Source organism: Prunus mume, linkage group LG7 (genome assembly GCF_029339155.1).
Source record: "Prunus mume cultivar Tortuosa linkage group LG7, ASM2933915v1, whole genome shotgun sequence".
Lineage (NCBI taxonomy): Eukaryota > Viridiplantae > Streptophyta > Magnoliopsida > Rosales > Rosaceae > Prunus > Prunus mume.
Genome location: NC_142704.1, coordinates 834652 through 851829, shown reverse-complemented (window position 1 = coordinate 851829; position 17178 = coordinate 834652). Strand labels below are relative to the sequence as shown.

Sequence of the window (17178 nt, the reverse complement as noted above, 5' to 3'; positions counted from 1 at the left end):
TACTTCGCACCTCACACTAGGGCAATTGAGACCATAATTGTTGTTCGGAGACAGATGTCTATTTAAATGGGGGTTTTTGGGTGGGAAAACTTAATGTTCTATTTAGATTTTTTTTTTTCGGGGTAAGCAATTCTAATATGCATCAATCACACATATCATGACCAAGAAAGTTTGATAGCGATACAATCTCCACTTGTCTAAAGGCCCCAGAATTGAGTCCACCAGCAGTTGTTTGGTGCAATTAAACAAAACCCAACTGCCCTCTTCCCTCCCCTGTTTCCTCTCTCTCTCTCTCTCTCTCTCTCTCTCTCTCCCCCAAAAACACGCTACAGCTCAGCAAATGGCACATTAATTTTGCTGAAAGCAAGCAGACACTAGTCCAAATTTCTAGCCCAATATATAGCATGTGAAGCTAGATATTTGAACACCTAGTGTCACCACATAGCTCACATTCTTTTATTTTTTGAGTTTTGGGGTCTATAAATTGACCGAGCTAATTTCTAGCTCCTATGTCACAATCTTGTGCATTGTCTTGAATCTTTTTTTGATCTCCTCCATTTTCTCTGCACATCATTGGGTTTGTGAGCTTCTTTCAGTACTTACCGCTGCTGAGATCGTTGAGCCCTGAAACTTGTAGTAAATATATATATATAAAAGGAACTGCTTAAGGTTTGTAGGGCAAAGCAAGCAAGCCCATTTACATAAACACACAAAAGCTCTTTGGGTAGGAGTTGTTTTGAAAGTGGGATATATTACATTATACATAATGGGTTTTGGGTGGTGGAAATTGTTTGGTGCTGCCCTCGTTGGGATTCTCTTCTTTCATGGATTTTGTGGAGCTGAAACAGGTACCAGTTTTTTTATTATTATTAATTATTTGTGAATATTGTGAGTCTTGTAATTGCATGAAATGAAAGCAGTGATCTCTGAGTCTGAGTTTGTGAACAAAAATATTTTAAAAAATACACTAGTGAAATATTTTTCCAAGAACAGTAAGTATAATCTTTTTTCTCTGTAATTTACAGTTCCGAACTTTAGCTTCATGCACAATGCAACCACAGCTCCGGACATATCGTACTATGACTACATTATAGTGGGTGGTGGCACTGCTGGCTGCCCCTTGGCCGCCACTCTATCCCAAAACTACAGCGTTTTGCTACTTGAACGCGGCGGCGCACCCTATGGCAACCCCAACATTACTAATTTGTCAGCCTTTGGCCGTGCACTCTCTGACCTTTCCCCCACCTCCCCTTCACAGCGCTTCATCTCCGAGGACGGTGTCATTAACGCCCGGGCCCGCGTGTTAGGTGGCGGAAGCTGCCTCAATGCCGGTTTTTACTCACGCGCCGCCACTGACTACGCCAGGTATAAATATACGTATAATTTATTATATCTAGATACATATGATATTCACTTGTCTTCTTGACGACACATTGTTTATTGTTATGCCTTTAGTTTTAATGGGAAAAGGAAATTAATTGTGTGCTCACACATACTTCATTTAACTAAGATCGATGCCCATTCTTGTCTTTTTACCTTTCTTTAGGGAAGCAGGATGGGATACGCGGTTAGTGAACGAATCGTACCAATGGGTGGAGCGGCTCGTGGCTTTTCAGCCACCAATACAGGCGTGGCAGTCAGCGGTGCGTGCCGGTCTGGTGCAAGCCGGGGTGGTGCCCTACAACGGGTTCACTTATGACCATATCTACGGGACTAAAGTTGGGGGGACCACATTTGATCTCGAGGGACATAGACACACTGCCGCAGATTTATTACAGTACGCTAACCCCACAGGACTTACCGTGCTCTTGCATGCCACTGTCCGCAAGATCCTCTTCAGAACAAAAGGTTTGTGATCTCCTCCTCCTCTTTTCCCTTTTTTAATTTATCATGTTATTTTTCTCAATTTTTTGGAAAATGATAAGGATACTGCTTAGCAAGAATCTCATTATTCCTGCAAATTCACGGTTTGACGTTTGTGCAAAAATAATTCATTATAAACACACAAAAAAGAAAAATATATACATACATGTTATACTATTATTAGCTAATGGTAAATGGTAAATGGGTTTTTATTTTGGATCTCTAATATTGAACAGGAAAATCAAGGCCGTTGGCCCATGGGGTGGTGTTCAGAGATGCATCAGGAACCAAGCACAGAGCTTACCTCAAGAGTGGGCCTAGAAACGAGATCATTGTATCATCTGGGGCACTTGGAAGCCCACAGCTTCTGATGTTGAGTGGGGTGGGCCCAGCAGAGCACCTCAGGGCCCACAACATCACAGTGGTGGTGGACCAACCCTTGGTTGGGCAAGGGATGTCTGACAATCCGATGAACGCAATTTTCGTGCCCTCACCCGTCCCTGTTGAGGTGTCACTCATCCAAGTGGTCGGCATCACCCACTTTGGCAGCTACATTGAAGCTGCCAGTGGTGAAAACTTCGCTGGCTCTCCTGCAACCAGAGACTTTGGAATGTTCTCTCCCAAGGTAATAATATCAATTCTCAGTTCTCAATTCTCAATTCAATTGGGCCATGCCAAGCCCAAGTTCTCTCTCATTCATATACATAAATTTTTTGATCAGCACACCCAACTCCTAATTTTTAGTTCCAATTTTACCCCTATGTGTATTGATTGAAAATAAAATAAAATTGTAAGAATGGTCTCTGAATTATACCCGTGTTGCATTTTCGTCCTTGAGGTTGGGGTATCCCTGGTCAGGTCGCAGACTCCCTTTCTTTTCGATTATATTTTAATTTTCAATAAAAGCATAATTGGATGTTGAATGAGTAGTGTTGATAAGATTTTGGGTGTGTTAATAAAATAAAAATCTTATAGTTGTGGATATTTTTTATTATTCATGTTTGGCAGATTGGACAGCTGTCGACAGTCCCACCAAAGCAAAGGACCCCAGAAGCCCTAGCCAAGGCAGTGGAATATATGAACAGTCTTGAAGCCCCAGCCTTCAGGGGAGGGTTCATTCTCGAGAAAGTCATGGGCCCAATTTCCACGGGCCATTTGGAGCTTCGAACCCGAAACCCGAACGACAACCCATCAGTGACATTCAACTATTTCAAAGATCCCCAAGACTTGGAGAGATGTATCCAGGGCATTGAGACCATAGAGAGAATAATTGAATCAAAGCCCTTCTCCAGATTCAGATATGACTATCTGTCTTTAGCAGCTCTGCTCAACATTACAGCAAACAGCCCAATTAACTTGTTGCCCAAGCATGCCAATGCCTCAAGGTCTTTGGATCAGTTTTGCAAGGACACTGTGATGACCATATGGCACTACCATGGAGGCTGCCAAGTTGGGAGGGTTGTTGATTATCAATACAAGGTTCTCGGCGTTGATGCTCTTCGTGTTATCGATGGTTCGACGTTTATTTACTCCCCCGGAACCAATCCTCAAGCCACCGTAATGATGCTTGGAAGGTAAATTATTATTATTATTATTATTTCATTTCATAATCAGATTAAAACTACTTTTGAAGGAAACACTACTTCTGCTTATAAGTGCTTTTTCGAGTATCGCTTCTATTAGAAGAACATTGAAATTTTTATTAAAAACCTAGAAGCACTTCTAAGTTTGTTTTTGCAAAACGTCATCAGAAGTACTTTTTGTTGCAAAAAACGCTTTCAACCATTTAAAAACAGTCCTAAACATGACCACTCAAGACTCAATCTAATTATGTTATGGAGTTATTATGTTGAGGCCTAATGGATGGTATTTATATATTAATTTTTTTATGGTGCAGGTACATGGGGAAAAGAATACTGGATGAGAGACTTGCTAGCGATGGAAATTGATCAATTGGGTCTTATTACAGCATTGTTTGACTGCATCTGCATGCAGATATCGATGGGGTCTTATTATATATGTATGATTGGCATACCAAAGGGACTTCCCATTTGTCCCCAACATAGTTCGCCATATCGATGAGAAAATTATGTATAATGTATATTTCGGTTTTATTTCTTTAAACATACAATGGAAATTTGGGCCCAAAAAAAAAAAAAAACCCTATATCTAATCAACTCGATATTAATTGGATCACAGACATGCATCAACAAGTCAATTAGAGATAACATAAGTTATTGGGAATTATATTCTGTTGGATGCTTATATGGATTTTTAAAGACCAGAAAAACCCCCCCAACAACAAAAAAACACCAAGAAAACCCTTTAGGAAAAAGAAAAAACCAGAAAAGAAAATAAATATCGAAAGAATATGACATAGGATATACCTCAATGAACAGGTATTGCTTCAGCCTAACAAACAAAAAAGAAGGCATCTCTTGACGACCCTTCTTTTTCTTCCTCCATCTCCATCTCCAAAACATGAAATAATGGACAGAGAGAGAGAGAGAGAGAGAGAGAGAGCCAAACAGAATCTATAAAACATGAGTAAGAAAGAGATTTTTTGAGATAAAAGGAGGCGCACAGAAGTATATCCATGGCATATGCTATTTTTTGTGCCCTTGTTCCATTGCCTGAGCCTGAAAAGCCTGAAAAAGCTTGGAAAGAAGAGGTGTATATAAAGCAGCTTGCACCCTTAGTCAGTCATTAACTGGTGTAGATTTGTGAAGAAGACAAATGAGCGGATTAGTTGTAGGGCTTCTCTCCTTTGGCAGGCAATGATGATTTTGTGTTCTTATAAGTTATGACCCGCCAAAGGAGAGTTGCCCTTCGACTGCTTCTGCTCAATGTGATTGATCATCTGACGGTCCAAAGATAGTGTTCCATGCAGAAGGGTATGGCTTAGAAAACAGAATCAATATATGTGATTGAATTTTGGGTTTAATTACTAATTTCTTTATCTGAATTTGTTTTGCTTTGTTACCTTGGCGATTGCGAGTGCATGCATGTGTGAGTCACCTAATTATAGTTTAAAGAATGCAAAAATGCAAACTTTATGTGAACCCTTTATGAATTACACACACACACACATATATATATATATATCTGTTTGTCCACTAGGCGTCTCTCCACCACCAACAGCTAGTTTTTTTGTAAAATTGGGATGTTTTCTGCCATCTAATTGCTAGTATAGGAGAGTTTGAACCTAATTAAAGATACTTCTTTTATGGTGTTCATTGTTTTAGTGGTAGATAACTTACCCAAACAGACACGACAACGAGAACTTGATTCTCGCCATTCCCATCCAAAAGCTTATTTAGTTTCTTCTCATAATATTGTTATTGTGAAAAATGCCATGTATGCATATACCAATTGCTTGATTCTTCAAGCAAAATTTATGCCAAAAGAAAAAGTATATAAACACCAAACTTGACTCAGATATATTAACCATTTTAACAGATGCGTGGTAAAAGTCATTTGCTTTAAATGAACATTGTTGAATCTAACGCAAGGAGTTTACCAAACGCGAGGAGCTTACCAAACGCAAGGAGTTTACCAAACATATGGTTCCTTAAGAAATTGTTCACCCCAAGAGGAGAAAGTGGGACCAGACACACTAGGAACAATATCATGTCCAAACAGAAACTTTACCTGCAAGGCTATAATTTTACAGTTTTGATAATGCATGACTCACAATTCAATTCAAGTGTCTGTTATACTTTGGTTACAGGATTGTCTAAATGAGGACTCTCTTGAGTGTACTGTTGCTTGATTCTCTTGTAGTCTTGGCATGTGTGATATTTTTCATCTTTTAATGTTTTGTCTCATTGGGTTTTCCTCAGAGAGGTTTTAACGATGCCACTCTATACATGTTTTATCCTTGTAATACTCTGATTTTCTAATGAAATCCATCATCTTCTCAAAAATAAATAAATAAATAAATAAATAAAAATTGTGTGTTACACTTTCGTAATTTTTTTTTCTTGCTTTTTTGTTTGTATATTAATGTATGCCATATAGTTGATTGTATATATATAGTTGATTGATGGAAAAGATGCTTTTACTTGATTTGGTGTCCAACCATTCTGTGGGTAGATTAATTTATGCAAAGATATTTAAAGAAAACTATATGCCTAAGTATAACCAGTTGGAGAAAGACTCATATTCGATTCGACACAGTTGGAGAAAGACTCATATTCGATTTGACTCACAAATGTGACAACTATACATATTTGTGGTCAGGTTAATACCTAGTTGTTGGATAGCCTGTGATTGAATTATATAACCCGTGTAAAAATAAATTTGTAAATATCATATCATTTCATTTGTCGCAGTCCTGATTATAATGTGCAAATATATGCACTTAAGAGTAAGCAGCAATATTTTATGCATGTAATTTCATCCTAATCTCTTTATTAAACAACTTTTGTACATCAAATTTCAAGTACATTTGGTGCAAATCTCAATAGAACCAAGTTACAGATATAAGGTGCGCCACTGTAAATAGAATTGAAGACGTCAGAGAACACTTTCTTCAGGTTCAATCACAATTACTGCTCTTTACACAGAATACTTGTGACTCAATCCTGCTGATAATAAACAAAAGCATATAGTTAATTGCATACGTGTACACACACATAATGATGAAATTCAAGAATGATAGTGGCAGATTTAGAAGTTTTTCTTCCTTATATCTCACCTTTGAGACATTTCATCAAACACCTTAATCCTCTTTAAGAAAAGCATCAATGATAAATTAGGCCAAAATGATTCTTAATGGTTCTTTTGGATGGAAAGTTAGGAGGGATAGTTTTATTTTGAAACAAAAAAATTAAAAAAAATTTCAAATGGTTCTTAATTTTCATTTCACAAACTATTCTCCTGAAATTCTCTAGGGTTTAGGTTAAACTTGGAAATGTAATTTTTTTTCATTTTTATTTTAGGATTTCCTTTCAATTCTTCGAAGTTTCTTCTTTTCACTTTATTGGGGGAGTGTGACTTATTTACAAAGAGGTAAATTTATCTTTAAAATTTTATAAATAAGATAAATGAGAAAATAGGACATTTGATGTCCAAAATAATCACTTTTCAAGCCCAAGAAAAAAACTCATTTGCATTATTTGAAAACATTAGAAATATGTAATAAGTACATTTGACGAAAGCCCATTTGCATGCTATAGTGACAGTCGGATTAAGGTTTCTGGGTGTGGTTCAAGTTGGAATACAAAACTCTAAACAAGTCTAATTTTGTCTCTGTCTCAATATTGATGTCTAAGAGCATCTCCAAGGAAATATGCAAATGAAGTAAACAACATATACAAGAAATGCCAATTCCACAAAAAAATGTCAACTAATTTTTCATTACAGTAGTTTTAACAAACTGGATTTTTTTTAATTTTTTTTTTAAAAAAAAGGAAATTTTTTTTTTGAAGGGGCTGATGCTATCATAGCAGCATGAATTGGATTAATTAGAAATAGGTCACATCAGTCTCCTGATTGAGATAACAAATCCAGATAATAGACGTCTATTTCATCTTATTAGGCAGTTTAATAAGGATGATTTAATAATGCATTACCCATAACTCCACGCAATGCAAGAAATTAAAATAGGAAAATAACAAACTTTTTCAAAAACTGTAAAAACATAAAACTTGGATTTTGGGCTACTAAACGATATCGGATGCCCAAAAAAGCTTATACATCATGGGCCCAATTATCAGCTCGGAGCCCAAATATGCAGATTGCCCGATTTACCCTTGTGCTCTCGTCTCTCCAACTTCTCTTCAATTGCTTTTGTCATCTGTTCTACATCACAATACCTAGTTGTTGGATAGCCCATTATTGTGACATAACTTCATAACTTTGCTTTGAGGGATTGAATTATATGACCCGTGTAAAAATAAATTTGTAAATATCATATCATTTCATTTATCGCAGACATGATTGTAATGTGCAAATACATGCGCTTAAGAGTAAGCAGCAATATTATATGCATATAATTTCATCCTAATCTCTTTATTAAACAAATTTTGTACGTCAAATTTCAAGTATATTAGTTGCAAATCTCAATTCAACACCAAGATACATATATAAGGTGCGCCACTATAAATAGAACTGAAGACATCAGAGAACACTTTCTCTAGGTTTGATTGCAATTACTGCTCTTTACACAGAATACCTGTGACTCAATCATGCTGACAATAAGCAGAAGCATATAGTTAATTGCGATGATAGTGGCAGATTTAGAAGTTTTTTGGGGCGAGCTGCAGATTTAGGCATATAGTTAATCTGCCACATAATGATCAAATTCAAGAATGATAATGGCAGATTTAGAAGTTTTTTCTTTCTTATACCTCAACTTTGAGACATTTCATCAAACACTTTAATCGTCTTAAAGAAAAGCATCATTGGATAAATTAGGCCAAAATAATGTTGAGTACTTTTATTGAGAAATGAATCCACTTGCTTCTATATAAGTATCTTTCAACATAGGCATGAAAGTAAGGAGGGATAATTTTATTTTAAAACTAAAAATTTAAAACAATTTCAAATGGTTCTTAATTTTCATTTCACAAACTATTCTACTGAAATTTTCTCTTTTTTTTTGTCTCTCCAAATAAAGACACATACAAAGCAAATAAACTTTGAATTTTTTTTTTTCATTTCATTTCAGGATTTCCTTTCAATTCTTCAAAGTTTCTTGTTTTCACTTTATTAGGGGAGTGTGACTTATTTACAAATGGATAACTTTTTCTTTAAAATTTTGAAAATAAGATGGATGAGAAAATAGGACAAGAATGAAAATAGTAGCACTCATTATTAAATATGTTTCGATGTCCAAAATAATTACTTTTCAGGCCCAAAAAGAAAAACTTATCTATAATATGGCATGAACCCTTATTTGAAAACTTAGTGCCTTTACTAGAAATTGTAAGAAGTACATTTGAGGAAAGCCCATTTGCACGCTACAGTGACATTCAGATTTAGGTTTCTGGGTGTGGCTCGGGTTTGAATATTGTTTAAACCATATTTGACTGGTCAATCAGAGAACAACATGTGGAACAAGGGACCCACAAAGAGGACCCGCTAAAATAGGTAACCAATTGCGCCCCACAAAGTACCATCAGCAGGATGTGAGCTTTCGACACCATGGCTTCCGATCGTATCAAAAGACCACACTTCATTAGAGATTTCCCGTAAGAACACATGGCGCCTCCTCAAGTAATGCCTACAATCCCACATCGAAATTCCAACTCAAGATGCATATCTCTCAAAGTCTACAAAAAAAGGGCACAAGTCCCCAAAATGACGTAATCACGACATTCGGCTACTTAACCATCACTCTGTTCAGTATTTATTTTCTATTTTAAATCATTAATTTTGTAATCACTCTAAAATTGTAGACAAATTTTTATCGCGGTTGAGCTAGAAAAAGGACGTTGGGAATTTGCATGGACACAAAATACTTTGGAAAAGGAACGATGTCTCAAACTCACAGTGCATGATCATTTTAAGGTCGTTTGGCCTTCCAAAATGGCATTTAAAGTTTCAGTAATTTTCAGTATTTTAGATTTTAATAAAAATTATTCCAAGAAAACAAAATTGTGCAGGACATTTTCAGATATTTTTAAAAAATTATAATCTCATATTTCAGATAAGATTTTCACCCTCTACAATTGTGGCACGTGTCATGTCATAACATTTTCAGATATTTTAAAAAAATTATAATATCATATTTCAGATTAGATTTTCACCATCTACAATTGTGCCCAAATGTCAGATAACAAATAGTATGCAAGAAACAAAAATTATTAGGCACCGAACCACATTTGTGCTTGTACCATCTATTAAAAATAAATAATTGCAAGAAACAAAAATTATTATGCAAGAAAATATAAACTATTTTGAAATGCAAATTAAAGTTGATTATGCAAGAAAATATAGACAAATTAAAGGTGCACGAAGAAAAAAAAAATTATGCAAGACAAACAAATAGAGTATGCCATTGAATTGATTGGCAATTATAAATATTTACCTCATCGGTCAAATTTTGACCGCTTCGAAGACATTTCTCCATTTCCAACTCTTTATTAAGGCATAATAGAACCGAACAAAATTCTCCATGAATTTTGCTCCACATGTGATGAAACTTCATCTCATTAATAGGGTCATGACTAATGTTCACCCAAGATTGACACAAATGTTGACCACGAGCCTCCGACTTCAATAGAAGATGCCATTCGCTTTTTTATACAAATGGAAAGTAGTAGAAAGAGAGTAAAAATATTGGAAGGAGAAGAGTTTGTATGGAGAATTGTGTGGAAGTGAAAATGTGAGTGGAGATAAACAAAAATTGGAAGGAGAAAAGTTTGTATGAAGAATTTGTGTGGAAAGTGAATAATGTGAGTAAAGAGTAAAAATATGGGATGGAGAAGAAATTGTATGAAGATTTTAGTGTGGAAAGTAAATAAAATGGTTAGGTATTTATAGAGAAAAATACAGAATTTTGGGTATTTTTTAGAAAAATTTCAGAATTTTTCGATTTTTTACAATGCGAGGACCATCGGATTTATGGAAAATCCATCCGAGAGTCCTCGCTTTCATTACAGTAGTTTGTTCAGATCATTGTTCACTCTGTAGACATTCGGCTACTTACTGCATGCTCTTTGTCTTGCAGATCATCGTTATGCCATAGACCACACAGAACTGAAGGTGACGTCATCATCAAGTTGGGCCCAAAACTGTCCAACCATTTTTTAGCATCAACAAATACAAAACTCTCAACAAGTCCAATTTTGCCTTTGCTTCGACATTGGCATATAAGAACATCTCCAAAGGAATATTCAAATGAAGTAAGCAAAATGTACGAAAAATGCCAATTCCACAACAAAATGGCAACCAATTTTTCATTACAGTAGTTTTAACAAACAGGATTTTTTTTTATTTAAAAAAAAAAGTAAAAAAAAGTTTGTGCAGGGGGCTGATGCTATCATAGCAGCATGAATTGGATTAATTAGAAATATGTCTCATCAGTCTCCTGATTGAGATAACAAATCCAGAAAATAGACGTCTATTTCATCTTATTAGGCAGTTTAATAAGGGTGATTTAATAACGCATTACACACAACTCCACGCAATGGCAATATAAATATGCCTCCCCAACCTTCTATTCTATATATCCATCCATCCCCGTCAATCGTTCGTAGTCCATTGCTCTTGTTCATATCAAAGTTTGACCAGCAAAGCAAATCTACTGATCCATGCCGTGATAAGACTTGTAATCGTTTTTAATTTTTTCTTAAACAATAAAATCCTTGTTTAATAGTGTTATTAGCTAATCCAACCTCAACTTGGCTAATCCGACCTCAACTTGTCACCATATCCTCTCGCAAAGTTATCTTATTGTTTTTCCTTCCTAAAATTCGTAAATTCTCACACGGTAATACTATTAGCACTCCCAATTTAGCTTATAACACTTCAAGTCGAGTACATTATAACATATAGGCCTTCTCAAATAAATCCAAAAACTAAATACACAAAGACTTGGAAAAGAGAGTCTTCTATTGATGGGAACAGACGACAATTTGGCAAGATGGAAAATGACTTGCATCATTGGATTTGCACGGCACAAATTGGAAAAGTATCACTCAATTTAAGAGGTACAACAACTCGTAGTAGTGTTGTTGGTTACAATGTACTATTTGGTGGCTCTGACTCTGAATAATTCAAAGCAGCATCCGGCCTGCAAACAGTGCCAGCCACAATCACAAGGCTAATCTTCCCCTTCCCCTTGCCCTTGTTTGCTTGTTTGCTTTCGATTTTCAGCATCCCAAAGTCAAAAAGTTTTTGGATGCCAGGATATCCGTTATCTCTTAGGGAACCACCACAGCCACTTCATTCTTTGTTAGGAGGTACCCAAACTTTAGGCTCATTATTGAAAGAATAAAAAAAAAGGTGTAACCAGATTGTGAATGTCAAACAATCACGCATTTAGTCCAGTGATAGTTTGTGCTCGATTGAGATTGATTTTAAATTTTCTAATAATCACTTCTATGGAAAAGCATTTGGTCCTTCTTAAAATCACTTCCAAACAAGCTTTTAGTTTCTATTTTATTGAAAATAGATCATAAGTTTAAATTTTATGAACGATGTTTTATTATGCTATTTTATTAGTAGAGGTGAGGAAATTCCGATTTGAAACATCTTTCAACTTCAGGAAGCGAGCTACAAAGATGTCATGTTGGATTGAATTGACTTGCTATTATCTTCTTTGAATTTGAGATTCAACCCTACCATCTCAAACCATTTAATTGGAATCTCAACTACCAATATTGCCACTCTACAGGTGATCAAAATAGGTGTGATAAGAGAAAGTCTTACTCTGCCATAAGTTCTAAGCAGCAAAAGTGAAATCGTGGAACACAACGTCAACTGAGTGCATGCAAATTGCAATGACTTGTCCACTGAGTGCCTTCTTAGACAAGGTGTCTCCACAGCCCACACAATCAGCAAGACTTTTACCCATTTATACACTGAGAAATACCCAATGAAATGAATATGAAGAAACCATCAGAAATAAAACAAGCACCAGAAGCAAATAAGGGCAAGGAAGGAAAAAGAGGTAAAATGCTCTCACCTTGCATTAGAGAAGCCTCAGAGGCCTGCTTACATGACTGCTTTCCAGCACCTAATTTTCTTGGCAATCATGGGTCCTCCACCTCCAATCCTTTATCAACTCCCAAGTCTACAGAAACAGTAGTCACCGGTTTCAGGTATGACTTCACTATTGCAACATCTTCCTCTCTCTGCCCAGACACCCAATTTACCAATCATGAATCCCTCCCTTCACTCCAAGAGTCATATTCTTACTTCATCCAAGCCTACCCACAATTCTCCCAAACTGACCAAGCAGACCACATCAGAGCCCATGAATATTACCATCTCACCCTCTCCAATCATGTGTGTCTTGATTACATTGGACATGGCCTCTTCTCATACTCTCAGCAACAAACACAATATAATTACCCAACACCTACAATTGCTTCAACATCATCTTCTTCTCCTCCTCCTCCTCCTCCTCAATTGCTTCACTCTCCTGAGCCTCTCTTTTTTGACATTTCATACAAGTCAGTAAACTTGCATACCCAGGTTGTCTATGGAGGACAGGAATCAGAGGTGGAGTTTGAAATGAGGAAAAGAATCATGGGTTACATGAATATTTCTGAATGTGATTACAACATGGTCTTCACTGCTAATCAATCATCAGCTTTCAAACTTCTAGCAGACTCTTATCCCTTCCAGCAAAATCCAAGTCTTCTCACTGTTTATGACTACAAGTGTGAGGCAGTGGATGTGATGACAGAGAGCTCCAAGAAAAAGGGAGGGCGAGTCATGTCCGCGGAGTTCTCATGGCCTAATATGAGAATTCAGTCAAGAAAATTGAGGAAACGGATTGGCAATATGAAGAAGCCGAGGAAGAAGCCGGGGCTGTTTGTTTTCCCACTTCAGTCAAGGATGACCGGAGCCCGGTATTCGTATATGTGGATGAGCATAGCACAGGAAAATGGGTGGCATGTGTTGCTTGATGCATGTTCATTGGGGCCCAAGGACATGGACACTTTAGGCCTCTCTCTATTTCAGCCTGATTTTCTCATTTGCTCTTTCTTCAAAGTTTTTGGGGAAAACCCATCTGGGTTTGGTTGTTTGTTTGTCAAGAAATCCAGTGCTTCAGTGTTAAAGGATTCAACATTTGCTTCAAGCATAGGAATTGTGAGCCTTGTCCCAGCATCAAAACCATCTGAATACTCAGATGACTCAATTTCTATGGACATAGAAACTGATAAAAACAGTCCAAACTTGAAAACTCAAAGTCCCATGAAATTGAAGAAGTCTCCATAAAGCAAAAGGTACCATCACTTTCAGAAATCATGGAACTAGACAGAGATCATTTTGAGTCTAGCCAACCCAAGAGCGCAGAGATCGAATGCAGGGGCTTGGATCATGCAGACTCATTAGGCCTAGTACTAATTAGTAGAAGAGCAAGGTACTTGATCAACTGGCTGGTGAATGCATTGATGAGCCTGCAGCATCCACATTCACAATATGGGCATCAATTGGTCAGAATCTATGGACCAATGATAAAATTCGACCGGGGGCCTCGTCTGGCATTCAATGTGTTTGATTGGAAAGGAGAAAAGATTAATCCATTGATCGTTCAGAAGCTCGCTGATCGAAACAATATTTCTCTGAGTAATGGCATTTTGAATCACATTTGGTTCTCAGACAAGCATGAGGAAGAGAGGGAAACAAAGTTGGAGACATGTGCAAGTGATCGAGTGGAAGGAAGCACCGTGGTAAACAAGAGAAAAGATGGATGCCATTCTGGGATTAGTGTGGTTACTGCTGCATTGGGGTTTTTGACAAACTTTGAAGATATTTATAGGCTCTGGGCATTTGTTTCAAGGTTTTTGGATGCAGATTTTGTGGAGAAGGAGAGATGGAGATACATGGCTCTCAATCAAAGGACTGTCGAGATTTGAAGTAAACTTTACTTAATTCTTTTGTTAATTTATGTGACAAGGAGTGCTAGACAATATGACATGTTCCGTTATTAAACGGCTAATAATTTGACAACATAATACATCAGATTGTCTAGCGAGATGGCAACATAATACAACATAATACATCAAATTGAATTCAATTATTAAGAATCAAATGATGAAGCTGGGAAAACTAGAAGAGCTCTAAATGTTCTTGGCTTTGCAACAAAACTTTATTGATTTCTAGGTATAGCACTGAAATGGGTCGGGCCATATATCTACTTGGGTTGGATTTAGGAAAAGTTACTTGGTCTGGGCCGAATCTAGCCGTAGGCTCACTTTTTCAAGATATTGGGTCTCAAGAAAAAGATTTTCCAAGTAAATAAATTTATCATTTTTGGGTCAAGCATGAGAAAACACGTGGACACTTCAGAAACCCATATTTAATTCCTGAATTTTCACATGACTTTTTCACCATAAATTTAATTTTGACTTTTAAGATGTTTTTTTCTGGACGAAAATAAATAAAAAAAGACTTGTATGATTAATCGCCATGAAATGATTGTGACCTTTTCCCCTCACCTAATCTTAGGAAAACGACGTTCAAGAAATAAATAAAAAATAAAATAAAATCTTAGGAAAAGGACGTTTCATATAAATAAAATATATATTTATATCAACTTGTGATACATAAATAAACATGGTTTTTTTTAAAACTTAAATTTCATATCAAATTGGAAATTGGTTGAAACATTGGATTTAAAAAATATGCAGCATTGGTTCAAAAAGCCAAAAAAAGAACGAGTTGTTCAAAGAGAGCCATTGGACTCCAACGTCCTTTTGATGTAAGCCCAAATACATGGTTGGAGATGTTCTTAAAGTTTCACCTAGGCCTATAATTCGGGTGGCATTAGTCTTTCCCCAGAAAAAGAAAACAAAGGCAGTCATTTGTGACGTCTACAACATGGATTAGTAATTTCATCATCACAATTACTTATGGTTCATAAGGCATTTGCTCAGTCGTGGAGAGCATGCAGGCTTTGACTTGGAAACCACATTTCAGTAAGGGTTAGGCGGCTATAAACAAAAAATAATATCAGTAATTACACATCGTTTTCGACTAAATATATTTCTAATTTAATTTATATAACTTTTAGGAGTAACGACAGATCTGGCATAGATAGTCGTTTCCACATGGCCTTACACCATGAAATTTACAGATTTAAATAATAAGATATATGTCGAAATTTGTTTTGGCATGCCATATGCAATATTATGCATTTGTTTTTGTCGCGTTTCCAATTGTTTACTAAGCTAAGAACCCAAAATCACATGTAGAGCAATTGAAATTCTGTTCATTATTTCTAACAACTTTAAATAATAGAGCAACCGTTTGATTATGTATAAACTCAGTAAGATACACACTGGTTAATAAAGTCTTAAAATGCACTTTTAGTCTGTTCTGGGTTGTGTTGTATGTGATTATATTCAGATCAATTTAATTTGTTGTTGCGCTTAATTATTAAATAAGATTTACTCATATTCGACGCCATAATTGCTCAGTAGTTTTGTTTTTTTATTATCAATAATTACTAGGGAGATTTTGAAAAAATACAAAGGAGAGATAAATTTTGTAAAAGAAGCCAAAATAGACAAAATTGCTCTTATTTATTTTTGGATTTCCTAAGGAATCCTTTACATTTGCATGTCTTTGATTTGAAAGTTGAGAGGTTTTTCTGTCTTTTAGCTTTTTCCAAAAGTGAAAATTTTTTTTGGCTAAAACCTAAATTTACTTAATTACTATCGATTATTCTAAAAAATATATATCTAAAGTCATTTTAAAATTATTATCACTAATATTATATTACCAATGACAGGACTAATTAAGAAAAACGAAGCAGTCCAACTACATGATTAATTAGAGTTAAAGTCAGCTACACTCACTGAGTCGTGACCAGCCTCCATTGTTTACCCTTCAAGCATGATATGATATCACACTGATGAAGTCAAAGCATCTCAAACTTGCAAGCTTTCAAGTTTAATTCTTTAAGCCTAACCTGCCAGATATCAGACCCAGTACTTCAAGATTTGTTTTATTATTTATTTTATATTTATTAGTTCTCATGACAACAAAGAATACTGAGTAATAAATTGCTCTGAGATTGCACCTTACTCATTGCCTTCACCTGGATTAAAAAAACAATTAATTTGATGACTTTAGCGATCAATCTGTTCTCAAACTTGGTGCAAAGGGCAGACATATTGTGAAGAGTTTAAGCTTCTTCTTTTTTTGGTTTTTTTTCCCACATCGTCATATCCCATTTGTGAACTAATATGCTTGCAAGGTGGACTTAGATCTCTCTCTCTCTCTCTCTCTCTCTCTCTCTCTCTCTCTCTCTCTCTCTCTCTCTCTCTCTCTCTCGTGTTGTACCAACCAAATCATCAAAGTCAGCCGTTTTAGTTTTGCGTCAAAGTCGTCACTGTATGTGAACCAGTCCCAGACTCCCACCAGCAGCAGTATCACTCTGACTACGTTTCTTATTATTCTCCTCCTAACCCACCAACTTCGACAGAAACCTTTTTTTTGGATCCTTGTGGAAGATGTCCATTTCTTTGTTTCACTTGATCAACTTTGGCATGCTTCATTAATTATAATCACCAAACCAATATTGGTTTTCTATGATCTAATTAAACAACGTTGAAATAGAGCATCTGAATGATTTTTTGTTTCACTATATAACAAGATCGTAGACGATTGTAAATCGTTGATTTGTGT

General features: G+C 36.1%; 2 protein-coding genes across 2 annotated transcripts; both read left to right on the top strand.

Moving 5' to 3' along the window:
• Positions 1–426: 426 nt before the first annotated feature.
• LOC103343991 (Glucose-methanol-choline (GMC) oxidoreductase family protein) lies at positions 427–3987 on the top strand. The gene is made up of 6 exons (XM_008247615.2): positions 427–848; positions 1026–1365; positions 1547–1848; positions 2100–2488; positions 2872–3437; positions 3761–3987. The coding sequence occupies exons 1-6, from the start codon at positions 767–769 to the stop codon at positions 3810–3812; spliced, it is 1731 nt and encodes a 576-aa protein (XP_008245837.2). The 5' UTR covers positions 427–766; the 3' UTR covers positions 3813–3987.
• Positions 3988–12252: 8265 nt separating this feature from the next.
• LOC103337387 (uncharacterized) lies at positions 12253–14806 on the top strand. Its single transcript, XM_008240543.3, is given in 2 exon segments — positions 12253–13705; positions 13708–14806. Coding segments are annotated over 2 exon segments (1986 nt in total). The 5' UTR covers positions 12253–12414; the 3' UTR covers positions 14403–14806.
• Positions 14807–17178: the final 2372 nt, after the last annotated feature.

What these genes read in the sequence shown, in the direction of transcription:
- LOC103343991 (XM_008247615.2), top strand. Translation starts at nt 767, where the DNA reads ATGGGTTTTGGGTGGTGGAAATTGTTTGGTGCTGCCCTCGTTGGGATT. An exon ending in ATTTTGTGGAGCTGAAACAG is followed by an intron (nt 849 to 1,025) that starts GTACCAGTTTTT and finishes TGTAATTTACAG; the next exon opens with TTCCGAACTTTAGCTTCATG. An exon ending in TTGGAATGTTCTCTCCCAAG is followed by an intron (nt 2,489 to 2,871) that starts GTAATAATATCA and finishes CATGTTTGGCAG; the next exon opens with ATTGGACAGCTGTCGACAGT.